The sequence below is a fragment of the Sarcophilus harrisii genome, chromosome 1 (assembly GCF_902635505.1).
Source record: "Sarcophilus harrisii chromosome 1, mSarHar1.11, whole genome shotgun sequence".
NCBI lineage: Eukaryota > Metazoa > Chordata > Mammalia > Dasyuromorphia > Dasyuridae > Sarcophilus > Sarcophilus harrisii.
Genome location: NC_045426.1, coordinates 660,717,938 through 660,736,357, shown reverse-complemented (window position 1 = coordinate 660,736,357; position 18,420 = coordinate 660,717,938). Strand labels below are relative to the sequence as shown.

At 34.8% G+C, this 18,420-nt stretch overlaps 1 protein-coding gene across 2 annotated transcripts; it reads left to right on the top strand.

Moving 5' to 3' along the window:
• Window positions 1-98: 98 nt before the first annotated feature.
• CALR3 (calreticulin 3) lies at window positions 99-18,199 on the top strand. Of its 2 annotated transcripts, none has more exons than XM_031947969.1 (9): window positions 99-270; window positions 2,096-2,197; window positions 3,156-3,359; window positions 5,091-5,185; window positions 6,708-6,911; window positions 10,124-10,231; window positions 10,352-10,495; window positions 13,007-13,099; window positions 15,427-15,726. In XM_031947969.1, exons 1-9 carry the CDS (start codon window positions 174-176, stop codon window positions 15,709-15,711), a joined length of 1,332 nt encoding a protein of 443 aa, XP_031803829.1. In that variant the 5' UTR covers window positions 99-173; the 3' UTR covers window positions 15,712-15,726. The 2 variants fall into 2 exon arrangements, with proteins under 2 accessions (XP_031803829.1, XP_031803830.1); XM_031947970.1 differs by lacking the exon at window positions 15,427-15,726 and adding an exon at window positions 17,591-18,199 and having other exon boundaries at window positions 111-270.
• Window positions 18,200-18,420: the final 221 nt, after the last annotated feature.

Genomic DNA, 18,420 nt, shown 5'->3' with positions numbered 1-18,420 from the left:
GAAACTACGTTTCCCAGCATGCATCACTCCGCGGGAGGCCGGAGTGCCCGGGCCCAGCTGCTTAGCAAAGCACGATGGGAATCGAAGTTCTTTTCTTTTCCTGTTTCTGGAGAGCCAATCAGAGGGCACCGCTGGACGGAGGGCGGGAAAAGACGAACTACCTTCGAGCGGCCATGGTCCAGGTCTTGGTACCTGGACCTCTATGGGTTCTATGGTTGGTGCGGGCGGCGCTGGCCACCGTATACTTCCAGGAAGAGTTCCTCGATGGAGGTGAAAGGGGATGGAGACCCGGGCTCGGTGGGAAAGAAGCCGCCTTTGGGCCTCGCAGGCCGCTGTCCAACAACAGGCCAAGGCCTTGAGAGGGCCCGAGGGGGGCACCACGACCTGCCTAGAAGCAGGAGAGGCCCCATACATCCCTGTCGAATGGCCCAGGCCACGTTATCGCACCTCTCTCCCGTCTTTGAGCTCGGGAGCCCTCCTTCCTTGTTTCCTTCTTAATGATAAGGCAGTCTTAGTAAACACTGACTAAGCACCGGAAGAGGCAGATGACAGCCCCTGCCCCGGGGAAGCTCCTGGGACTGAGGAGTGCTCACTGTCGCTTGACTGACCAATGGACTCGAGTCAAGACGACCTGGGTTCAAGCCTCTCTCCAGACAATCACAAGAAGCTAACCTTGGGCAAAACATCTACCCCCTTTAAGCCTCAGCTTCATCATCTGTGAAATGAAGATAATAAACCCCTAATAACGATTTATGCCCCCCCCCCCCCCCCCCCCGTGGTTTTGTCTCTCCGTAGGGATCTCCTGGTATGGAAAAGCTCACCAGTGGTACCTTACAGAGTTCCCTAGGGCACTGAGATAAGTCTTGACAGCCAGTCAGTCATTTAAAAAGAGTCATTTGGGGGCAGCTAAGTGGCACAGTGGATAGAGCACCAGCCCTGAAGTCAGAAAACCTGAGTTCAAATCTGGTCGCAGACACTTAACATTTTGTAACTGTGTGACCCTGTGCAAGTCACTTAACCCCAATCGCCTCTGCAAAAAATAAAAAAAATAAAATAGCAATCAATTGGTACAAAAAGAGTCAAATGAGTAAATTTTATTTAGATATCAGTTGGGTTTTTTTTTTGGGGGGGGAAGGGAGATGTGGGTGTTTTAGTGTTGTCTCCCCTGATCAGATCACATCTGGAAAACTAGTTCAATTCCAGTAGTCACATTTTAGGAAAGACATTAACTAGTTAGTACATGGTCAAAAATCGTGATCAAAATGCTGAAGGGACTGAGACTAGGCAATAAAAAGACCATGGCCAAGTTTTGCTTAAACAAAACTAAGGAAGCTCATTTTAGTTGTTTTTCAATATTTGAAGGGCTGTCATGTGGAAGAAGAATTATAGGATAATAGATTTAAAGTTATATGGAACCTTAGAAGTAATATAGTTCAATCCCCCTCCCCCATTTTTTCTCACAGGCAATGAAACTGAGATCCAGAGAAGTGGTGTGATTTAGAATTACAGGAGTACTAAGTGGAAGAACCAGTCTTCAATACTGGTCTTCAATTCCCAAATTAATGTTTCTCCCATAGCACTAATTAGTCTTGTATCTTTAGAGCATTGGGTAGAATTTGCAGAAAGGCAGATTTCAGCTAAATTAGATATAAAGAAAAATTTCATGCTCCGTAGAGCTAGAATGAACTGCCTTTTTGTTTTTTTGTTTTTTAGATTGTGAGGCAAGAGACTTTTCCCAGTACATTAGATATACAAGTTGTTTTCAGTATTATAGATATCATAATTCTCTATTAATGCAAAATAACATAGCACTTCAGTTAAAAGTATGATAATTCACTCAGGATTTCCTCTTGAAAATTTTCACATAAATCACCTTTAAAGGTAGATGAATTATAAACATTAAATCCTGAGAATTCTTGCTCCATTCTAGGCTGACTTCTGACTCTGGGAGTGGGGAATAAGGTGAGAGAAGAAAGAATACTTTTTCTACCTTTGACTAGAAAAGTAGGGTCTTAGCTATAATCATAATGCCTGGTTTACGATGTTTATTCTTGACTTGCCTTAATCTTTTATTTTTTTTTTTTATCTTAAACAGAAAGTTGGAGGAATAGATGGATACCTTCCACTAATGACTCCAACTTTGGGCATTTTAGGCTATCATCAGGAAAATTTTATGGTGATATACAGAAAGATAAAGGTTAGTAGTAAGCCTTTGATTTAAAATTCCAACTCTTATTTTTAGTGTTTGGTCACTGGGTCCTGTCAAAAATGAGCTAACAGGGATGAGTTAGGAAGTCAAAGATAAGGGGACCCCTGCCTTGTTTCACAATCTTTATGTTAGCATTATCTATATAACAAGAAATTGTACTGAGAATACAAAGATATAAACAAAATAATTCCTGACCCCAAGAAGTTTATATTCTCCTTCTTTCCTTTTCTTCAACTGGTAGTCCAGTGCAATTCTGCATTATTCTCAATGAATTTTAACAAAGGGTTATTTATTTCAAAGTGAAACTTTCCTTATGTCTCCCCAATTAGAATTCAGAGAGCAGGGAATGTCTTGCTTTTCCATTTGTATCTTTAGTACAGCACAGTACTTTTTATATAATAAACATGTAATAGATTCTTCATTATGATTCCAGATGCAACATCCTATTCCCCTCCCAGTGGGTTACACATGTACCATGCAGAGTTGGGTTTTGTTGGGGTTTTTTTGGACCTTGTTAAAGTAGGAATTTGTTTTGCTTCCTTATATATTATATATTATACATGTTTTGTTTTCTTTCTTTTCTCAGTGAGAGAAAACTTCTCTTCCAAATCTCATTTCTATTGATGTCACAACCATCTTCTCAGTTACTTAGAATAAAATTTCTGTTTATTTAAGTGCTTTTTATAGCATTAGCAGACATTAGATAACATTTACTATTAAAAACATCCACAAATGTAAAATCCATTCCTTGTGGGAAGTGAACTTGCCTATTAGTAATATGTATGAATATAAGATATCCAATGTATTATGGTCACTTAAAACATTTTTAATTTTCTTTATTGTAAAGTCTGGAGAAGGTAACTTTATTTTAATTGACATATATCACAGATTACATATTGCTGTTGCAGTTGAAATATTTAACTTACACTAATGTTTTTGCTTAAAGGTCTGCAAACCACAGAAAATGCAAAATTTTATGCTATCTCCTCACGATTTAAACCATTTAGTAATAAAGGAAAGACTCTGGTTATTCAGTATACAGTAAAACATGAACAGAAGATGGATTGTGGTGGGGGTTATATTAAGATCTTTCCTTCAGACTTGGATCAGAAGAACTTAAATGGGAAGTCACAGTATTACATTATGTTTGGTGAGTTTAGTAATGCAGTTTTTTTTGTTTGTTTATTTTTTGCTGAGGCAATTTGGGTTTAGTGATTTGTCCAGGGTCATACAACTAGGAAGTGTTAAGTGTCTGAAGCCACATTTAAACTCAGGTCCTCCTGACTTCAGGGTTGGTGCTATATCTACTGGGCCATCTAGTTGTCCCTAATGCAGTTATTTTTCAAAATATATTGAAATATTTGTCTAGTGACAATGTGAAAACAATGATATTTAGTCATGAATTAAGCTTTTCAAGAATTATCCTAAAAATAATATCTTCAAATCATCTTTCAAAATTCTTAGCCACAATTTGTCACATTTCCTTCTGGAGTAGTGATAGTACCCTTCTCTAAATTAAAAAAAATTTAAAATTAGCATATACTATTATCATCATTATGATAATGATTCTTAATTATTTATAATATATTTCTCTGGAATTTTGAAATGTGTGTGAATTCAAGACCATGGCAGAGGAAAAAGTGTAATGGATACTTGTGTTTACATTAGTTTTTCCTGTATGCGGGTCTTGGGTATTAAACTTATTCTTTAAAATAGGGGATAATTTACTTTGTAATAAGATAGGCAGCATGTATAATAAAAAGAACAATAGATGAATCAGGAGTTGTAAATTCAAATCCCAGATCCCTCAGCTGTGTAATGTTAACCTCTCTGAGACTCATTTCATTAAATTTTTATTATAAGTAATGATGTTAGTCCTTCCTACTTCACATGTGTATGTTGTGTACCAAATGAGATAATATATGTAAAAATATGTAAACTATAAAAAATTATGCATATAAGCTATTAAGTAACTAGTAGAATTATCTTCAGTGAATAAAATATACAGTACTTATTATTTGCGCTATATTATTATTTCATAGGGCTCATACACAATGCAATTAGTTCCCTAACTGTATCACTATAATAAAAAATTGAATGTGTAACTGAAACGATCAGATATTTTAGTAGAATTTGTCAGAAATTTAGTACACTAGTAAAACTTCCTTTTTGGCATGAATAAAACATGTCTTTTAAGTGCCAATTTTTAAACCTTTAATATTCTATGTGGAAATATGTTTTGTGTACTTCTCTATCTTTTCAAACAGAATCTATTGAATAGAATGCCTTTTTTCTGGATGACTTGGGACCATTTTATGATTATCAGTCATCACCCAATATATTAGTGTTCTCATGGAGCTATTGAAATGAGGAAGGCTATTTATTTGCCCATTTATTAAATGGCTACACACGGCTATACTTTTTGAGTTCTTGTATCTGGTTTTTATTCTCTGAGATCCCTGTCACTCTTAAAGTATTAGCTATCCCTTATTGTTGCTAATGGTGTGCCTACCACTAGCCATCCATTTCCTTTTACACCTAATCCTTTTCATTTGTTGCATATAATCTGCTGGTACCCAGGAAACTAAATCATTCCCTCTCTTTTTTTCCCAAGGCAAATATGGGTAATTATATGTAATATAATTGAAATGGATTTTAAATGAGAGTTTGAAAAAGTAAAGTTACATAGACTTTGGCAGCTTATTATGTATTGGTTGGTATCTATTTAAGTGGGACAATGCATTTATTGCTTATAACTTGAATGGTTATTGCTTAATGTGTAAACTTCAATTTGCTTTCATATATTGTAGGAGAAATGTTTGATGTGTTTACTAATGATAAAATATCTAAAGAAGTTAAGAGTAGATCAATTTTTTTGTAGGACCTGATATTTGTGGATTTGATATCAAGAAAGTTCATGTTATTTTATTTTACAAGGATCAATATCATTCAAACAAGAAACCAATCAGGTGTAAGGTAAATGCCTTCATGCAAAAGTTAGTAATCTTGAAAAATGTTTCTTTGTTAACAGTTGTTTCATAACATTTCTAAGACAGTGTAACTTTTAAAACATGATACTATGCAAGTGTCCCAACATTAGAACTGGAAAGGATCTTAGAAATCCCCTAGTTCATTTTATACACGAGGAAATTGAGGCTGAGTAAGAACTATACAAAGTAGTCAGTGGCAAAACCAACATTAGAACCTAAAGAGAAAAAGCAGCATCATGTAGTGGAAGGAATATTTACTTTGGAGTTAGGAGAAACTTGGGTTCAAATCCTGCCTCTGATACCTAATTAGCTGCCTGTGAAAGTAAAAAAAAAAAAAAAAAAAAAAAAAAAAAAAACACCTTAAAAAGAACCAAAGCATAGATATTTGATTTTTAAAAATTAACTGAAGATTACTATTTTTCCTCTCTTTGAGATCCTTGCTTCTCAGTTATTTTCCTCGACAGTTGTAGTTACTTTCCTCTCCCGTTACTGTGTCCTGACCAGAGTCTTTTTTAAAAAAATTTTTTGGTAACGTTTGGTCTGATTAGTGTTGTGGAAGATTGAGGTTCCTGAAGTCTGAAGTCAAGATAATTAAAGTATTACTATATGACTTTGAACCTGTTATAAAGTACGTACGTATGTCTCTAATCTTTTTCAACAATGACATGAAATGGAAAAACTATTTAGTTTGATCTACATGGTACAGTGTAGTAAAAAAAAAAAAAAAAAAAAAAAAGCATGAATTTGTAGAGCAATAAGGCTTAGGCTCTTTTTCTGGCTCTGACACTAATTATATGATCTTGGGCAATAGATCTTCTGAGACTCAGATTCCTTTTTTTATAAAAAGAGAGAACTGGTCTAAATGATTTACATTGTCTTTTCCAATTATTACATTCCAGAGCTATATAATTTAGAGGTTTTGCTATTTTTAAAAGACTTATGACATGTTATTTTAATTGCACACTGTTAATTTTTTGAGAATCAATTCAAATCATTGAATCTGTATAATGTTTTATGCCTTGAGTAATTTTTTCAACTGTAAGAATATATTCCTCGAGTGAGCTAAAACTATGTGATTTTTTAATGAAGAAAAAGATTATATTTAAAAGTATATTTCTTTTTTTAAAAAAGTATATTTTTAAAGCACACAAAATATGACAAATTATGCTTAGTTGCTTTCTAAATATAACAATAATTTAAGAAATACAGGTAACTTTCAGTTTACATAGCATTTCAAAAAACATTTTGTAAATGGGAATCATTATAAATGTACTGAATGGGATTTTGCTATTTAAAAGAAATTTATCTACATAATTAAAGACCCTACTATAAAATAATTACTCTTATCTTTTATGTTAATCTGGATTTTTATATTAGGTTCTTATAGCTAAGTAAACTTACAGTTCTAAAATTAATCTTACAATTGTGAAGGAATTTTTAAATACATATTTTGGCAGGAAGAGAAGCATGAATGTATTTCATTGTCTTTTTATTTCTAAAATTTTCAGGTTGATGGCTTTACACATTTATACACTCTGACTTTAAGACCAGATCTAACTTATGAAGTGAAAATTGATACTGACATAATTGAATCAGGCAACATAGAAGAGGATTGGAATTTAAGACTTAGAAAACTGGAGAAATCTGCAATGAAGATGCCTAAGAACTGGGAAAAATCTCAGAATGATAAGCTCAGTGATGTTCCATCTCAGGTTTTATTTTTCTCTGAAAAGTTGTAGAATTTATGAAAACATAAAATATAGTTTATAATAGCTGGTTAGTTTATCGGTACTCAATTGAAAATGCCCAATTCTCTTTTCGAAAGCATGCAGCACTTGTATATTGGGCATATATTTTGGAGCATTCATTGTACTGTGGAAAGGATTTGTAACATTTAGTTTAGGTGCTGGATTTTGTTGTTGTTTTTTGTCTTATTACTGTAAGTGTGGTATACATTTTTTTGTATCTCTGACATATAAAAGTAGAATTTATTAGTTGTTTGTTTGTTTGTTTTTACCTTGAATGTGAAGTAATTTTTGAGTTATACTTACTCTGCTTCTATTAGTCTTCCTTCAGTGTCTTATCATGGAATCAAAGTGATCTCAAGTTTTTAAAGGCTTTGCTAAGTGAGTGAAATCTCTAATGGGTTCTGCTGAGCTGGAAAAACTTTGAGCAGAATTCTGAACACAGATATTACAACCAATCTAGCTAAGATTGGAGAGGTTCCTTACTAGAATGCTAGGCTACCACAAATTGGAATTTCTTTTTTTGTTCTATAGCAATTTTGGAACTACCTAATATGGAGATATTGCAATCTGCATATGTAGAAGTATCCACACTTATAAAATTATGGATTTTTAAAAGAAATATTAGAGCATATTATGTATTAAGCAAGAATCAAGCTAAACAAAAGCAATTATATAATATGAGCTAGTCAGTGATAACATTTCTAAATAAAAAAGCTGATTTGGAATTCTGTATAGAGAGAATTTTACAAGGTTGATGAGCCCTATGTTATTTATTTTTAATTTTTTTATCAGATATTGACAAGACTTATTAGTGGCAAAAAAATATATCACATAGTGCCAACTTTCTAATAATAACCATCTTCTCTTTGGTCTTCAACTGACAGTCACATAAATCATCACAGGAAGGTTTCTCAGATTTTAAAAGCTCTGCCAGAATTTGTATTCTGTTGGTATTTGAAATTCCATATTCAATTCCAGAAGCATTTATTAAATGCCCACTATGTGCCAAGTGCTAGGGATACTGAGACAAAAACAGATCTATTCCAAAGGGAGTTTACATTCCACTGGGGGAAGGCAGGAGAGGAGAGAGATAACATACACAGATAAAAATATCAAAAATATATACAAAAATAAATTTTAGGAAAGGAAGACGGTGTAAAAAATGATACTTGAGCTGAGCCTTGAACACAATTAAAGATTCCAAGAGGTAGGGAACTGCCTATACAAGAGCATGGAGATGGATTAAAAGCTGGTTCCTGCTGTCAAGGTATATGTATATATTCACTCCAAGTAATATATAAAATTTGTGATAGGAAGAGGACACAAACAACTTAGAGGTAGGGAGGGATGATGAGGAGGATCATACATGGCTTCACATAGGACATAGCACCTAAGCTATAATTTAAAAGAGGAGCTAGGATTTCCAAGAGGTAAAAATAAAGGAGAGCATTCCAAATGAAGCGGATAGCTTAAAGTTATAGGAGATGGAATATTGTGTGCAGGGGGAACTATAGACAGGCTAGTTTAGCTGGAAATGGGTGAACAAGAATAATGTGAAATTAATCTAGAAAGACAGGTTGGAAGCCAGAATGTGAAAGATTATAAATACCAGACTGAGGAATTGCATTTAAAATCAAGGCCTATAGAAATCCACAGAAACTTATGCAAGGAAGTGACATAGTCAGAGTCATGCATTAGGAATATCAATTTGGCAAATACATGAAAGTGAGGTTTGAGATAAGAGAAACTTGAGGTGAGGAAACCAATTAGGAACGTCACCTCCATAATACAATGAAATATCTGAGTCTAAAAATGCCTCAGAAGCCATATTCTTTTCACTAATTTTTGTACACACACATTTATTTTAGCTACTTTGTGATACTAAGTCTCCTACTAGCTAAACTTTCTCCACATTCTTAATTCTGAGAGAAATCCCTATTCACTCTTTATGACCGTTCAGTACAGGCACAGAGGTCTCTCCAGCAATGCTCACTAGTCTCTTGAAACACTGATGGGCTTAATTATGGGACGGGGAGAAGGCGAATAACGGTTTAGTCCAGCCAATTGCATTGCTCCTTCTAATTCAGTCAGAAAGAGGTGTTTGTATGTTGTAATGGAATAATGGGATAAATATCTTGTGAACACATCCAAACTTCATCACGTCAACTAAACTTAGGGGAAGGAGGGATGGAACCAAATCTTTCTCTCTTACATTATGCATGTACATATATAGACATGTAAGCAGGGATTGACTCACTTTTGTCTTTTTATTCCCAACACCAAGCACAATTTCTGGCATGTGGTAGACACTCACTCACTCTCTGGTGCTTTCTAGGTTGTTCATTAAATATTTTTAAAGTATTTGCTAATTTAGTTAGAGAAAAAAATATACACATGGATTTGACTAGGACTTCTCAGCAGTTAAGGGAATTCAAAGTGCTTGAGTGAGCAAATAATTCAACAATCAATTGTTGATTACTTACTGTAGACAAGGCACTGTGCTGGAGATATAAAGTCAGAGATGAAGTAGTCCCTGACTTTAAGGAACTTACAGTATACTAAATAGATATATCAGCAACACAGGTAAGTCATTTGAATGGAGAGAACACTAATAGCCTTACATTTGAAAGCTGTTCACAGAGAAAGAGGCATCTAAAACTAGCCTTGAAAGATGATAAAGATTCTGAGAGATGGAGATGAGGAGGGAGGGAATGCTTTCCAAGTATGGGATGGCAGGATAGGGGGGGAGAGGAGGGAGAAGAGGTGAATGTGAATTTGTGAATGCACTGAGGCAAAAGATGAAAAGTTCAAAACAAGAAACAGCTCTCAGTCCAGTTTGACTGGAATAGACTGTATAAAGGAGAATAATGTATGGAAAAGTTGAAAAGATAGATTATTGGAACCAGACCATGGAGAGCCTTAAACTCCAACTCAAGGAATTTGTAATTTATCCTTCAAGCAATATTAGATTGTGCCTTAGGAAGATTTGTTTTAGCAGTTGGAGAGGGAATAAGCTTGGGAGCAGGGAGAACCATTGAGAGAATTAGGTCAGTAGAGCAGGAAGACTAAATTGATAGGAATGGAATCTTGATTCTACCCCCCTAAACTTTAAAAACTATGAGAATCTGGGAATTTGTTGTAGAATAGAAATGTAAACTAATATTTCTCTTTCACAGGACTGGGATAAACATTTTTTGGATGCCAGTGCTAACAAGCCTAGTGACTGGAATAGTGAGTTGGATGGAGAATGGCAGCCATCAGTGATCCAGCAAACTAAATATAAAGTATCTCTTGTTTCTTCAAGAATTACATTGTACCATTATGGGGCTATAACTATGAGGTGGTTGGCACCTAAGTCCTGTAATCATAAGGTCATCTTTTGACTTTTTTGTGGTTTATTGCAGCATGGATTGAAATCACAGAATATGGATAATTCAGATTATAAAGATGTTTGGCTCCATCAGAAGATTGAAAGCTCAGGATACTTGCAAGATTTTGAACTCTCAGAATATGAGAATATTGGTGTTATTGGACTGGAACTTTGGCAGGTCATTTGAGTTTAATTCACTTTAACTATAAACTGAGAGGTTTGATATTTTCTCCCTGAATTGATATTAGGTAGGTATATTTGGCAGGTTTATTAAAGTCATCACAGCATAATGTTGATAGTAAATATTTAAAAAGACCTGATAAAAGTGTCACAGTGTAAGTTGAAATAACTGGCTCTTATTTTATTATCTTGAGAAGGCTTCAATTTTTATTGTTTTTAGCTAAATTAGTTGAATATTACATAGATGAATTCAGCTTCTCAAACATGTTTTCAAGTTCTTTTCATCCTATATACCCTATAAAGCTCTTGTAATAGTACTGACTATTGAAAAGCATGCAGTAAAAGCAATCTTTCTTGAATTCTTTACAAGAGTTGACCATAAAGTCACATAAAGAACTTTATTATCTTTTTGGCCTGGACTTGAAAGGCTATATCAATATTAGGGGTTGGTGGAATATAATTTATCTCTATTGAAAAGATAAAGTAAAACATTTCCTATACAAAATTAAATTTGCTTTTAGATTTTAATTATTTGCAAGTAATTTTGGCCAAGGCATTATCTCAAAAATAGAAAGAATATTCCCTGTAGATGGATAATTAGTATCATAGAAACAATGAACATGAATTTGGACAGATTTTAGGAGGTGGTAGAGGAGAGAAAGTTCTGAAACATGCTATGGTCCATGGGGTCACAAAGATTTGTTCACAGCTGAGCAAGTGAATAACAACTACAATTTTCACATGATCTAAATAATTTACACATATTAAATACATCCTGTTTTAAGTGAGTTTCCATAAACCAAACTCTTAATGTAATTATAGTAACCAAACTTAGTCCCATATAAAAGTTGAAAAAATACAACTCCTTATTTCATTGCATAGGTGGCAGACTAAGGATTTGTAGAGTGCTGCATATGCCATCAGATATTGTCTATATGTTGGTTAGTTTTGCTGAACTACTTTTTTCTTTCTTAATTGCTTTTTTCCTTCCTTTTCAAATCTTTGTTAGAAGGAGTGGTTCAGTGGGTAAAAAGAGGGGAGATATTCAGAACAATATATAAAAACAAAAGGTATCAACAAAAATAAAATAATTTTTTGAAAGTGAGCTTCTATTGTATATATACATATATATGTATCAAACATATAATGCATATACATATTATATAGAGATGCAAAACTGTGGGTATGAAACTATTATATGTATAGAGACTTTGCTTCTGATCTGATTGTTACATAGATTAAAAACTCTATATTTTCAGGAAGAAGCAGGATACATAGAAATCTAATAAAAGATTTCTCATATACAGAAGTTAAATGGAAGGTGTGATTTCTTTTTTTCTTGGTTTTAGCCCAGATATGTTTTTAAAAGCATAAAGTGATATAACTGTATGAACTCTGAGGCTAAGGTCAGGATCAAGTAATCTTTTTTTTAAAATTATTATGTTCATACTAGATGATGACCAGTTCTGATGGATCAGGCCATCCTCAGCAACAAGATCAACCAAATCATTTCTAATGGAGCAGTAATGAACTGAACTAGCTATACCCAGAAAAAGAACTCTGGGAGATGACTAAAAACCATTACATTGAATTCCCAATCCCTATATTTATGCACACATGCATTTTTGATTTCCTTCACAAGCCAATTGTACAATAATTCAGAGTCTGATTCTTTTTGTACAGCAAAATAATGTTTTGGTCATGTATACTTATTGTGTATCTAAGTTATATTTTAATATATTTTAACATCTACTGGTCATCCTGACATTTAGGGGAGGGGGTGGGGGGGTAAGAGGTGAAAAATTGGAACAAGAGGTTTGGCAATTGTTAATGCTGTAAAGTTACCCATGTATATATCCTGTAAATAAAAGGCTATTAAATTAAAAAAAATAAATAAATAAATAAATAAATAAATAAAAAAATAAAATTATTATGTTCTAAATACAACACACTAGAGTTACTAAAGCTATAAATTTGTTTGACCATGGTTTCTTGAACAGTAATTACAAAAATGGTGCTGGGGAAAACAGAGTAGGAATTTTGTAGTAAATTTTTATATGTTTAAAAATGCAGTATTCCCTTTTCTAAACTAAAGGATCTAAAAATTAATATGAATTATCAACATAAATCACAAGTTCTTACCTTTACTTTATGTTCATAAGTATAAGAAACATTTCTCTGATTCTTGCTAGCTATGAAAATTGGGATTAGTCACTTAATCTCTGGAATTTAGTTTCCTTTTTTTTTTTTTTTAATAGTACAAGAGCTGGTCTCATTTTTTATAAACCAATTGGAGTACTTTGGATGGGTAGGTAAGGATGGGCTATGATCTGTATCTTTTGAAGGAATATCCAACTCGTTACAATACAGATATATTTAAGAATTTGCATAAGAAGAAAAAGAAAATAAAAGGATTGATCTCTGTGATCTCTAAGGATCCTTATAGTTCTAAACCTTAATGATCTTATGAAATGTTTTTTTAAAGCATTGGTTTACTTTTCACAACTAGGTAAGATCTGGAACCATCTTTGATAACTTTTTGATCACTGATGATGAGAATTATGCTGCAGAGTTTGGACTGAAAACCTGGGGAAGGACAAAGGTAAATAGAATTCAGATTTCTGCAAATATATAACAGATAGTAAATGCTATAGGAAATCATAGAAGGAAGGAAAGGGATTATGTGTATGAGAAATACTGAAAAGTTGTGTTTCTACAGAGGGTTGCAAGCTTCGATATAGTGTGGAATAGTGAGTACCACTGACCAAGAGGTTTTCAAAATGTGAGAAATTAGGGAAGGTTAAAATTCCACAGAATCTTGAAGTACAAGTCTTAAGCACAAGCTCTCTTGGTCATCTGTACTATTTTACCTGGTAACTTCATTGGTTCCCAGAGTTTCACTTATATATGTATCTGTGCAGATAATTCCTTAATCTTTTTGTCCAGCCCAAATCTCTCTCACAATCTATAATCTTCAACTGTCTATTAGATATCTTGAACTAAATAATCCATAGGCATTTTAAACTCAATAGGTCCAAAACTGGACTCATCTTTTCACCAAACCTTCCCCTTTCCTAACTTCTCTATTACTGTTGAGAATGTTACCATACTCCTAATCATTTGACTTCCCACTCTCTTTTGATCCCACATCCAATCAGGTGTCAAGTGTTGTCATTTCTTCCTTTATAACAGCTCTTGTATATGTCCCCTTCTCTCTGCCACCACCTGCTGCAGGTGCTCATCATAAGTGGACCATCACAAGGGCCTGCTGGTTGATCTGCCTGCTTTGAGTTTCCCCCCACTCCAAGCCATTCCTCATTTAGTTATCAAATTGATCTTCCTAAAAAGTAGATGTGACATATCACTTTCCTGTCCAATAACCTTTAGGGGTTCCTTATGCCTTCAAGATCAAATATAAAATCCTCTTTTTGATTTTTAAAGCTCTTTGTAAACTTCTTCAGTCTTCTCATATCTTACTCCCACCTACATGGTTCAGTGAATAGACTGTCGGGCCAAGAGTAAGGAAGATCTGAGTTCAAAGTAGTCCTTAGATATTTGCTGACTATGTGACTCTGGACAAATCACTTAACTCCAGTTTACTTTAGTTTCCTCATTTATAAAATGAGGATAATAATAGTACCTTGTGAAGCTAAAGGAGATAATTGTGAAGCACTTTGTAAAGTAGGAGCTATATAACTGTTAGCTATTACTATTATAATTATTAGCTAATTGTACTCTACAATCCAGTGATACTGGCCGCCTCATTATTTCTCACACATATTTTCACTGATTGTCCCTCATGCCTGGAACTCTCTCAAGCACCTTAGCTTCCCTGGCTTCCTTCAAATCTCAACTTAAGTCCCACCTTTTACAAAGTCCTCTAGTCTTCTTTAATTTTAGTGTCTTTGCTCTGTGATTTCTTACTTCCTTAGTTCCTATCCTAAATTTAATCTATACATAGTTATTTGCGTATTGTTTCCCTGGGAGCCCCTTGTGAACACTGTTTTTTGGTTTTGGTTTTTTTTTTTTTGTCTTTCTTTGTATATCCAGTGTTTAGTACAGTGTCTGGTACATAGTAGGCACTTAATAAATGGTAGTTTGTAATGGGCTGAGGTTTGAGCTGATGCACTGAGGTCCCAAGTACATGAGGCTAGATAGTAATTGGGCTATACTCTATTAATATACATGATTGGATAAAGAATGGTCCCTGCCCACTTTCCGTGCAAGTCCTGATGTGTTGTATAGGAAATGACGATTTTGGTGGGTGGAGGCAGAGAGAGAGTGAGGAAGACAAGTGGGGAGAGATTGGGCCGAGTTCGAAACTCCAAGCTGCTGGTTGTGTGGCTGCTGGTCGAGCTAGCTTCTTGACTCAGCTGCACACATTGCTATCGCCGATTCTCTTCCACCTCCGATCCTTCTTCACTGAGAATAAAGACTGACGATTTTCCCCTAACCTGAATTCCTGTCTCGTGCTGATCTTAAAAATACACGATCTAAACAGTAGTTGACTGACTGATTGACGGGAACTACATATGGCCTCTAGAATAAAGTGAATAATCTTATTTGGCTTTTAAAGCCTTTCACAACTTGGCTCCAACCTACCCTTCCAGGATTATTGTGTATTGTTTACTTTTATTCTGTAATAGCTAGCATTTATTTAGTGCTTTAAGGTTTGCAAAACACTTTACAAATATTATTTTATTTTGTCCTAACAATCCTGGGAGGTAATGTTATTTCCATTTTATAGATGAAGAAGCTTCTGGGATCCATTAACTGACTTGCTGAAGGTCATTTAGTTTGCATCTAAAACAAAATTTGAATTCAAGTCTTCCTGACTCCTGGTCAGGGCTCTGCACCTAACTGTCTTTAAGAGATAATAAAATTAACTTTCCTTTCTCAACACATGCCTTACTTCCTTTCCCCTCTTAGAACACCTACTTCTTTTCAAAGCCCAGTTCAAGTCCCACCTTCTACCTGAAGCCTTTCTTGATCCACAAAATCCAAGGGGATTTCTTAAAGAAGCAGAATTCAGAAGAGAACAGCAAGGAAGATCTTAGAACATTACATAAGGGACAGAGACTGCTTCCTAATCAATCCTCCATGGCTTCAGAAAGAGTGGAGGAAAGAAAACAAGTCAAACATCAAACATTTTCTAAGCTCCTTCTGCATTCCAGTTACTATGCTAGATGCTGGGGATATAAGTACGATAAATGAAATAATCCGTACTTGAAGTGAATTTACATTCCCGTGGGAGAAACCATGATATCTTCAGGACACGTGATATATTCAGACTAAAAGTAAAGTTAATAAAGGTGAACATATCTGTGAAGTCACTGGGTAGGTGAGAGGAAGTAGGACGGGGTTCTTGAAGAAGAGATTGCCACTTAAAAAAAGAGGTGCTGTGTTCAGTGAAGCAAAAGTCCCTACTTGTGGGCCAGGAGCAGAGAGGAGATCCCTTTGTTTGGGTTTGGGGGGGGGTGGTTAAAGTAAGGCCCACAGGGATTGGGGAGGCAGATTGCGACTGTATGGTACTTCAACAAGCTAAACAGAGGAGAGAGGCAAGAGGAAGCCATTGGAGAAGTTGAAGGGAGTCAGTTATCAGATCTGCATTTAAGGAAGATTACTTTGGCAACAGTGGGTCCAGTGGACTGGAGTGGAGAGAAGCCTGAGGCAGGGATTTAGGAGCTTACTGAAATCATCAATGTAAAGGGGTTTGAAGCAAGAGAGCTGGGTGAGTGAGAGGAAGGTGTCAGATACATGAGGAGATGGGAAGATAGAAATGGCAGGATTTGGCAGAGTTGAATGTGTGGAGTGAGGGAGAGGGATGGGTCCCGAACAGTGCAAAGATTTAGAACCTGAAGTACTGGAAGGATAAGAGTGACTTTGACAGAAGTCAGTAAAGTCGGGATAGGGCAGGGTTTGGGGAAGACATCAAGAGTTCAGGTTTAGACACATTTGAGTTTAAGATTTCTTTGGGACATCTAGTCTGAACAGGTAATCTGAACTCAAAGGAAAGGCTAGGACTGGACGTATTAATCTAGTAGAGAAAGGAGAACTGGTGGGGTGAGACAAAGAGGCAGAGAAAGAAAAGAAAGAAGAGGCCTACTACCTGGTTCTCATGACCTGTATAAGTACAGGTCATGAGATCTGTGGTGTGTATGTGGACACTATGGCCACATTATCTCTCTCTCTTTTTTTTTTTTTTAGGTTATGTGTTCTTTTTTTTTTTTTTTTTTAATAGCCTTTAATTTACAGGTTATATGCATGGCACATTATCTCAAGTTAATGAATACATTGGCAAAAACTAATGACCACTTTTCCAATGCTCACTAAAAATTTCATATGCCATGCCAATCCTTTTCAAACTCCAAATTTTCACACAAGCCAGGCTCTTTTTACCTTAATTCCTTTATTCTTCTCTCCCATCTTACATATTCACGAAGCTTCTCTGTCCTTCAGACTCATTCAAATCCTACCCTTCCTTTGAGGTTCCAAGTCAAATCCTGCCTCAACCACACTAGTCCAGTTTAATCTCTTTAGTAAAACCATATAATTTAGCAGCCAAATATAGAATTGGCTTATTTTTTCTAATTATTTCTGGTATATAAGTGATTTTTAAAATCTCAGCTGAAAATGAGTTCCTTTTCCCCCTGAAAGCACCTGACAAAGTGTTGGACATTTATAAATGCTTGATATCTATTTATTAGTTGCCAACCCTGATTGATTAGCAAAGATGTGTGCATATATGTGTATGGGAGGCAAGGGGATAGGGTGCGAGGGATAATGATTCCTGTCTTTAAATTCTGAAGGATTATCAAAAACGAGATTAGACTTGTTTTGCTTGGTCCCAAAGGGGAGAACTAGGACCATTGAATAAAATTTATAGGAGCTAATCTAGGCTATCAGGGATTTCCTTATAATTTCCTTCTTCAAAGTCAGTTTTTCCCTTCACTGATTGTGATTAAGCAGGAAATAATTTCTTAGAGCTATTGTAAAGGAAACTCATGCTTTATACAAGAGTTGGATTGGTTAACTCAGACAACTTCTTCAATTCTAAGACGATAATTAACTGAATCTTTTGTTGTTTTTACAGGGTCCAGAGAAGGAAATGGACATGATACAAGCTAAGGAAGAAATTAAAAAAGCAAGAGAGGAAGAAGAACAATTGCTAAGAGAAAGCATTAAGGAAAAGCATTTCCAAACTCAACATGTAAAAGACGAGCTCTAGTTATCTTTATTCTTAGTTTTGATAACTGATAATATTAATATGACTTCTATTTAGTTCTATATTTAAAAGGCTCACATGCTTGCATAATAATTTGTTCTCTGTCAAAATTTCCTAGAAAAATGTTCTGCTACTTTTTGGTGGTATCATCATTTACCCCCCCAGACAAGTTCCTGTCTGTCAGTATGTTACTTTTCAATCAAAATTTAATATGCATCATATCAATAATGGAGGGAAAAGAAAACTTTTGGTTTAAGCTAGAATTTGGTAAGGCTGTATAAAACAAGGATGTGTTAATGTTTTCTTGAGTTGTGAATAATATATATGAACCTTTTCAGTCTAAAATCTGTAGCCAAAAGTGTTGGCATAAAAAATTGTGCATATCTATCATTCATATTTTGTTTTTATTGGAAAGAGCAATTATTTTCACGCATGCATTTTCCTTTGCAATAAATATTTTAAGCTTTTGGTCATTTATTTACCAATTTGTTACATTGCTGAGAATAAAAATAATTTAAAGTGTGATAACATTTTTAGAAGTTACTTTTTTTCTTAAAAACTAAATGAGAATTTTTTTCTGAAGAAAATACAAATTTCACAAGACATAAGACATTTGAAATAGTCTAAATTTAAGATATTAGGTTGAAAACCTAGGGTGTAATTTTTAAAAATATTATCAATTATGATAAAGAGGCCAT